Source organism: Pundamilia nyererei, unplaced genomic scaffold (genome assembly GCF_000239375.1).
Source record: "Pundamilia nyererei isolate P.nyererei 1_Seehausen unplaced genomic scaffold, PunNye1.0 scaffold00042, whole genome shotgun sequence".
NCBI lineage: Eukaryota > Metazoa > Chordata > Actinopteri > Cichliformes > Cichlidae > Pundamilia > Pundamilia nyererei.
In genome coordinates, this window is record NW_005187443.1 from 2,124,182 (window position 1) to 2,132,128 (window position 7,947).

General features: G+C 42.4%; 2 protein-coding genes across 3 annotated transcripts in view; both read right to left on the bottom strand.

Annotated features, from left to right (window-relative positions):
* LOC102207777 (transmembrane protein 233) overlaps window positions 1–2,749 on the bottom strand; it is a 16,455-nt gene extending 13,706 nt beyond the window's left edge. For both annotated transcript variants that reach the window (XM_005731285.2, XM_005731286.1), the window contains exons 1-2: window positions 2,307–2,749; window positions 1,556–1,690 (exon numbers count right to left, since the gene is read on the bottom strand). In XM_005731285.2, the coding sequence (XP_005731342.1) occupies window positions 1,556–1,690; window positions 2,307–2,486 (315 nt within the window). In that variant the 5' untranslated portion in view covers window positions 2,487–2,749. The remainder of the gene's footprint in view (window positions 1–1,555; window positions 1,691–2,306) is intronic.
* A 3,200-nt stretch (window positions 2,750–5,949) lies between these two features.
* The window catches only part of LOC102208776 (RNA-binding protein Musashi homolog 1-like), a 22,176-nt gene continuing 20,178 nt past the window's right edge, over window positions 5,950–7,947 (bottom strand). Inside the window, exons 12-14 of the mRNA XM_005731290.2 lie at window positions 7,143–7,205; window positions 6,768–6,922; window positions 5,950–6,635 (exon numbers count right to left, since the gene is read on the bottom strand). Coding sequence (XP_005731347.1) covers window positions 6,594–6,635; window positions 6,768–6,922; window positions 7,143–7,205 — 260 coding nt within the window. The 3' untranslated portion in view covers window positions 5,950–6,593. The remainder of the gene's footprint in view (window positions 6,636–6,767; window positions 6,923–7,142; window positions 7,206–7,947) is intronic.

Here is a 7,947-nt window from a genome sequence, read left to right on the forward strand (position 1 = left end):
GGGGGATTCCCATGATGCACTGAGTATTTCTTCTTCAGTCACCTTTCTCACTCACTATGTGTTTATACACCTCTCTGCATTGAATCATACTTGTTATTAATTTCGGTCTTTCTTCCACAGCATGTCTTTTGTGCCCTCTTTCTCCCCTCACCTCAACCAGTCGGAGCAGATGGCCCCGCCCCTCCCTGAGCCTGGTTCTGCTAGAGGTTTCTTCCTGTTAAAAGGGAGTTTTTCCTTCCCACTGTGGCCAAAGCGCTTGCTCATACGCGATCGTATAATTGTTGGGTTTTTCTCTGTATGTACTATTGTAGGGTCCACCTTACAATATAATGCACCTTTAGGCGCCTTCAGCATAGCCTCAAAAGCTTGGAGGAGAATCCAGGAGAGCTGGACCGGGCTGTAGAAGGTCCTTAGCCCGTCAGCAGGAGTAACTGCTCGATTGTGCAAGAAGAAACAGAATGAGGACTACAGAATGACCTCCAGCAGCCCACTGGTGTGAATATCTCTGACCAAACAATCAGAAACAGTTGTCATGAGGGTGGCTTGAGGGCCTGACGTCCTCTAGTGGGCCCTGTGCTCACTGCCCAATATCATGAAGCACACCTGGCATTTAGCCTAAAATACTGGAATTGCCAGGTTCACCACTGGCGCCGTGTGCTTTTCACAGATTAGAGCAGGTTTACCCTGAGCACATGTGACAGACATGAAAGGGTCTGGAGAAGCCTTGAAAAATGTTATGCTGCCTGTAACAATTTTCAGCATAAGTAGTTTGGTGGTGGGTCAGTGATGGAGGCATATCCATCAAGGGACACGCAGACTTCTACAGACTATGCAACGGCATCCTGACTGCCATTAGGTATCGGGATGAAATGCTTGGACACATTTCAGACCTTATATTGGTGCAGTGTTCTGGGTTCCTCCTGGTGTACGATAATGCCCAGGCTCATATGGTGAGAGTATGCAGGCAGTTCCCTGGAAGGAATTGATACCACTAACTGGCCACCACACTTGCCTGATCTAAATCCAACAGATCACCTCTGGGACATTATGTTTCAGACAATCCAGTGCCACCAGATTGCATCTCAGACTGTCCACAGTTTCAGTGATGTCCTAATCCAGATCTTCCAATCTCATTGGAAGCATGCCCTGATGTTGTCAGGCACGCATACAAGCACGTGGGGGGCTACACGAGCTACTCAGTACCATCAAACGATGTGGCGTCCTTTTATTCCTAACACATTAGATCTAAGTGTTCCTTTAAATTTTTTTGAGCAGTCTATATTATATATATTTAATGTGACCTTTTACTCTGTAATATTAAGGTTCCAATAAAAGATTAGGCTTGTATTTGTCACCCTCATTCAAGTCAAGTCAAAAATCATTGACTTGACTTTCACTAATACGCATGACAATAATAATAGTACTAACATAACTCATGAAATTAGCTATGTGTAGGGTCATGTCTGAAGTTATAGTTGCAATATTCCAATATAAAGTTTTTAGAAATTCGCTTGAGAAGTTTTTATGAGTGGTAACAGTGCTGAGGCTGTCTTACTGTGGTAAAATGAACAGTGCAGGAGATGGCGATGATGAGAAGCCCGATGATGACTGAGGCAATAGCCACGTAGAGCGCGTTCCTGCCCAGCCGCCTGGAGCCTTCGTAGTCTCCGCTGTAGTAACTGTTTCTAGACTGGAAGAGAGAAATCACTGTAGAGCATAAAAACTCACCGGCAAACCTGCTAAAAACACAAAATGTGGTACGCAGAGCTCTCTGAAAAGTCTATGAAAAAAGTTTAATCAGTGGTTTTGTTTTTTGTTTTTTTTTATTTGCCAAGTGAAAGTTTATTTCCATCAACAGGCAGCATGAAAATGTAATTTTCCAAAGCGGAAGATGAAGTAAGTTTGTTTGATGGGCAGAGCAGGTGTCTGTGTGACTGGGTTACATCTTAGGGTCCAGCACATCAGAACACTGTGTAAGCGTTACATTTAAAGCAGCCTGGACAAGAACATGTTTCATTTCTCTCTGACTCATTATTTCCTTAATATTAGAGCACAGAGCATGCATAGTCTAACACAGAGGCGTGGGCAATTCATTCTCCCAAGGGGCCACGTGACACACTGGAACTGTTGTGGAAGACCAGAGCAATAAGCTGAACTCTGCTCAGTATTTATCTCTTTATAAACTGCTACTGGTAAGAGTAGATGCTACTATCAGTCGTTAGCTGTGGGCTCTTGGGAAAATTAATTGCCCGCCCATGGTCTGACATAATATTAAAACCCCATCAAGTTTTATTGTTTATACTTACCATGATAGAGAAGACCAAAGCCACAATGTTGACGGGGTATGCAGGACAAAAGCATGTAAAAATGGTCAAACAAAGGTAGCTTTGAAGAGGAGGTGGTAGTTCCTCTACATAACCACTGTCGAAAAATTCGCTCCCACTTAAGGAGCTCTTTAACTGTGGATTTAGCTCTCCAAGTGCCATCGAATCTGACTGCAAGAGGTGAAAAACCAAAATTTTAAAATGTTACAGAAAAAACAGAAGCTAAAAGAGTGTTCTAAATACAGCAGGAGGGCGTTTAAGTCTAACTTTTAACTTTGGAAAAAAATAATGAAACCAACAGCTTAAAACTCAGCTTGAAAAGTCTGGTCTTGTATACCGGGTCTAATCCTTCCTCAAAGCTGGGAAAAAATGAAGTTTGTAGGGAGAGAAGGCGAAGCAGAGCTGGGAGAGGATCACTAACCCTGCTGGCCTCCATCCAGAACTCTGACCCTGATAGAAGTGTGAGGGATCAGACTGTTTACCACTGCTGGCAGCCCACACAAACATAGTCACTGCACTGCAAGATGGATTCATGTTGTTAGCACAGCACGACACATGCATGGAACTTCTGATGAAACAATGCACCCTGTTTTTTAGTTTGTCGGGTTAAAGACCGTGAAAATTATGAATATGGGAACAAGTCCTTCAGGCATATTCACTGTATTTGTTTACTCTGTCAACTCTATCCATGCAGTTTTGGTGAAAGTTCTGTTGTTAAATTTGCTACTGAAGGGAAAGCTATGAATACTTCAACCCACCAAAATTGGGAGGACTTTCATAGACTACAGGTAAAAGTGGATGCAGACTTCTTGCAAGACTTCTTGTTGTTTCGTTCAGTAGTCTACAGGAGTCTTTGTGGTGGGTCAAAATGTAACTTTATTATTCTGCACTTGTAGTTCTATCAAGTGTGACAAGATACCCAACACCACTGGCTGAAATGTAGCCCCAAACCATGACAGAGCCTCCACCATGCTTGACAGATTTTCATGCCAGTTGTTTTTTCTCTGTTTTCCTTCCTTAAAAATGGCTTCTTGACAGCTTTCCTTCTACTGAGACCATTTCTGATGAGGCTTCAGCTAACAGTAGATCAAGATCTGTATCTCTTAGGTCCTATGTCAGGTCTTGGCTGAATTGTTTTTTATAGACATGACTTTCAGGTATTATTCATCTGCTGTAGATAGTTCTTTAGGCCACTTCCTTTTTTGTCCTCCACCGCTTTCAACAAATTTTTTACAGACATGCAGCACACCTTGCTGAGATATGCCAAGTTTTCAGATAATAGCGGCTTGGGAATCACGGTGTTGGTGCCAAAATATGTCTATGTCTGTCAATCTATGTTACCTTTGGTATTTTTTATAGAGTCAACTAAAAAATGGGAACGAATTATGTGTTTTTGTGACAGGCTGCTAGTAACAATGTGCCTAAAGATAGGATTCTCTGTCACTCATCACTGGAGTTAGGTGGAGTTTATATGTTGGAATGACTCACAGTCCAGCGTTTAGTAGTTTAAATTAACACAGACCAAAATGTTTTTCGCACCAGGCTGCAAACATGTTTATCCCTACTGTAAGGTTGTGCATTTGATTAAGGGAGCGAATCCAGCCTCAAATGGCCATTCTGTGAACTGCAACTTTTGGCACTCGTGTTTTGGCTTCATTTTTCAGCCTCAGCAGTTGAAGTTTGGCAGTTACACACGCCGACTATTTGTGCCAGTATACCAATTTAAGAGGTGGCATTTGCTCTTAAGATTTCAAACACGCAGGTCAGTTCACATGACTTCAGTGCGCATGTGAACAAATGTTGGGTTAAAAAAAAAAAAGGAGTCACAAACACTTTAGAATAATTTATTAGGATTTTCAAATTGAAACTGTCAGGAAAAAAAACAAAGAAAAAAAAAGAAGAAAAAAAAAGAAAAGCATTGCTGTAAAGCTTGGCGGGGGACAGCCCAAATCTTAAACTTTAACCGAGCTCATGTAGAGCTACAAACTCCATTCAAAGCATTGGCCCTTTTCCTTACAACAGCACAACAAAAGACATCATTAAAATCAATATACAAGGGGAACAAGATCTCAAAACAGAAAAATATAGTTTCTTTTTTTTTCTGAAAATAAGTCTTAATGCCGCAGAATTATCCACTTGTCGTCTGCTATTACCAATAATAGTACTATTTTCATTTGTAAGGTAAAAAATAACTTATTGCTTTATTGTAAGTTAAAAAGTTACAGTGTTGGTGTCCAGCAGTAGTTTTTTTTTTTTTCTTTTATCATGTCCCAGCCCGTCTGACAGAGGAACTACTGGCTGGATCAGGAAGTTTTCTGCTGTGCTGAACATCAAACAGGCTGCAGCAAGAAGGCTGAACAAACAGGCTACTTGTTTTTGCAAAGGTTGAATTTGTTCCAGCTTTTTGACTTTTCCTGCCAGCCAGCGCCGTCTTGTACTGAGGCCCCCGTATCAGAGCCGACTGGGAGCGAGACCCTGTTCCATTTCTGGTTCCCTGCCCAAAACCCTGTCTGTTCACCACCACACTGAGCAGCAACTATATATAAACAGTTATCTGTTGGTTCCAGAGGTGCACAAATTTATTAAAACGAAGTGTGGAATGGGAGAGAGTCAGGGGGGAGAAGAGCAGATGAACCCAAATGGAGCAGGGCAAACGTTGTTGTTTTTTTTCTCAGTACCAAAGGAAAAAAAGGCAATCAAAACGCTCCTTCGCTGACGAAAGTAGTTCCATATTACACCTTGATGTATGCGCACAAACACTCACTCGCACGCACGCACGCACACACGCAGACGCAATCACATGCACCTTCAATAGTGATAAGAGGAAAGAACATGATCGTGATTTTTCTACAACTGCTTCTCTGAGAATGTCCTTCATTTGTTTGTCACGGTGGAGAACACCGCATAAAAGAATTTTCTTAAAAGAATTAAAATAAACAAAAACATTAAGAAGAGAAACGCGCAAAAAAATATATATATAATATTTTCAAAAATCAGGAAGTGAAGTCCCAAATCGCCAGAAACCCCTTATTTCTCCTGTTTTAAAGTTGTTAATCATCCAAAGTCCCATCGTGGTTTCATAAACTGTTTTCCACGAAGACGCAAGAGACAAATTCGCTTATTTTTTTCTCTCTCTTTTTTTGAAAGACTTAAATCCAACAAACAAAAATATGACCTGGTAACAAACAAACAAAAATGTGTCAACTGAAAAAAAATATGTCAGACAAGCTCCTGGAAGTTTATTCGCCAACAGCTATCCTGGATAGCGTTGCGCTGAAGTGACGCTAGAGTGGACTGCCCCACAGTGTACACATAATGGCGTATGCATACCCATAAAAGTAGTGAGATGACCGCAGAGAGTAGTAAATGACATCCAGTCAAATTGCTGTTAACCCTTTTCCAAACCAACCAATGACATGCCAGCCGGTTCAGTGACCCCTCCCTCCCACACCCATCCCACACCCACCCTACCTCACCCAATGTCTATTTACAATATTTTACAGGAAGACATAAAAACATTGCTTTAAAACCAATTACAGAATAAAATACCTTACAGATTATTATGTCAATATTAATAACAATATTACAAAGGTTTTTTTTTTGTTTGTTTTTAGAGACTACCAAAATATACATTTAACTTTTGTTGTTGTTGTTGGTTGTTTGTTTTTTTCCCTCCATGTTTCCGTGAGACTCGAGTTAAAAAAAGGACTGTGTTGGATTTGTTCTTCCTTTGTTAAAAACGGCTTTGAGACCCATCTCATCTCGCACAGCTTTCTTTTTTTTTGCCTTCTTTCTGCTTCTGTTAACATCAGCACGACAGCTGGGAAGGATTCACGATGGAAGTGAAGTTTAAAATGACGATAATAAAAACTCAAAATAGTTGTCTGTGTCTTTGTCAACGATGACAAATGTTTCCTCGGAGATTTTTTTTTTTTTTTTTTTTTTGCAGTTTCTTTTTCTCAGCTTCAAAAGGAAAAAAATGGATAACTGAGGGGGGAGAGGGGGTGGGCTCTAGTTATTAGACTACATGATGAGGACAAAAGAGGAGAAAACAGGGAAGTTATGTTGAAGTGAGATTAGTACAGCAGAAACAAGAGTTCTGGATTTAAAAAGATATTCAGTCGGTGGGCGGAGCCATATGGAGCCAGGAGAGCCCGGTAAAGAGCCGGTGGCCGGCCAATCAGGTTGTGCCATCAGTGGGCAGTCAGCATTGTGATTGGCTCATCAGCAGAGGAGACGCCCTCCCATCCCTCGGTGACCTGAGACTTCTCAGTGGTAGCCATTAGTGAAGGCAGTAGCAATCAGAGGACCCTGAGGACACACACATACACACACATAGAGGCAAAGATGAATACACTTCTAGCAGCTTTGTCAACACACGTGTGCATTCATGCATGCATGTAAGTCTGAGTTGGTGGGTGAGGAAGGGAGCATGTGACCTACCCCTATACCATGGCTGAACCCTGTGCTGGGGGCGGGGCTAGCTGCACTGATGTAGCTGCTGACTCCTGAGTCCTGATTGGCTGCAGCGTACAGGTCAGCCATTGGTCCAGGGCTGCTGGTGCCCAGGAAGCCAGCTGTGCGTGAAGGGGTGGAGCCTGAGAGGCAGGAGAGACAAGTCAGTCTTAAACACTGGAGGGTTTTCTCTCTCACACACACACACACGCATAGAAACATGCACATGTCTAAAAATATTCCTTTATTTCTCCAACCAGGCCATCACGCACGCGCTCATTGTGAGTAAGGCGAGCATGCAAATTTGTAAACATGCACACACTCCTGCTGTTCACACTCTTTCGCAGACAAACAGGGACATACCTCTAACTACCGCGGCGGCTGCTGCAGCTGCTGCCATTGGTCCGTATGCAGTCAGGGGAATGGCTGAGGATTACACAACAAACAAAACTGTCACACAACACGTATGTCATGATCTACAGCTCAGTGTGGCTGAACAGACAGCTGACCCAGAGATCTGACATGTCATTTAAATACCACTGGTGTAAGGTTTAATGATCCAACATCCTATAGCATCTGGCTTGATGCATTAAATAAGATACAAAATGATGGCTAAAATCAAAGAGGATGGCGTTTCCAAGTAAAAATGTAAGTACAGCTCAGAGCCACTAGATGTCAGTGTAAAGGCGCAGCTGCTTGTAGATCGGCTGCATGCACAACACATCCAAAGGCTAAAAGTATTTACCGGCAGAGTTAGGAGCAACCTAAAAGCTTTTAGCCCAATATATCATCATATCTTGTCACCTCTGTCAGAAGTAGTCTTCAAAGAAAAATGGAACTCGTTAGATCGTTTAGTGTACATCCATAAATCGCTCCATCAATTTCCTTAACTGCTTATCCAGTTGAAGGTTGATGGGAGGCTGTAGCCCACCCAAGATGAGTTTAGGCAAGACGCATGGTAGACCCAGGGTAGGTCACTGGTCAGTGGGTTCGAAAAGAGAGACAGACAATCACACACTTTTACATTCACACCTATGGCCAATCACAGATTAACCTAACATGCATGTCTTTGGACTGTGGGAGGAGACAGCATGCAAACTCCGCACAGAATCCAGCCGGCCAGGAGGTCTGAGCCAGAAACCTTCTTACTATAACAGTGCTAACCAAT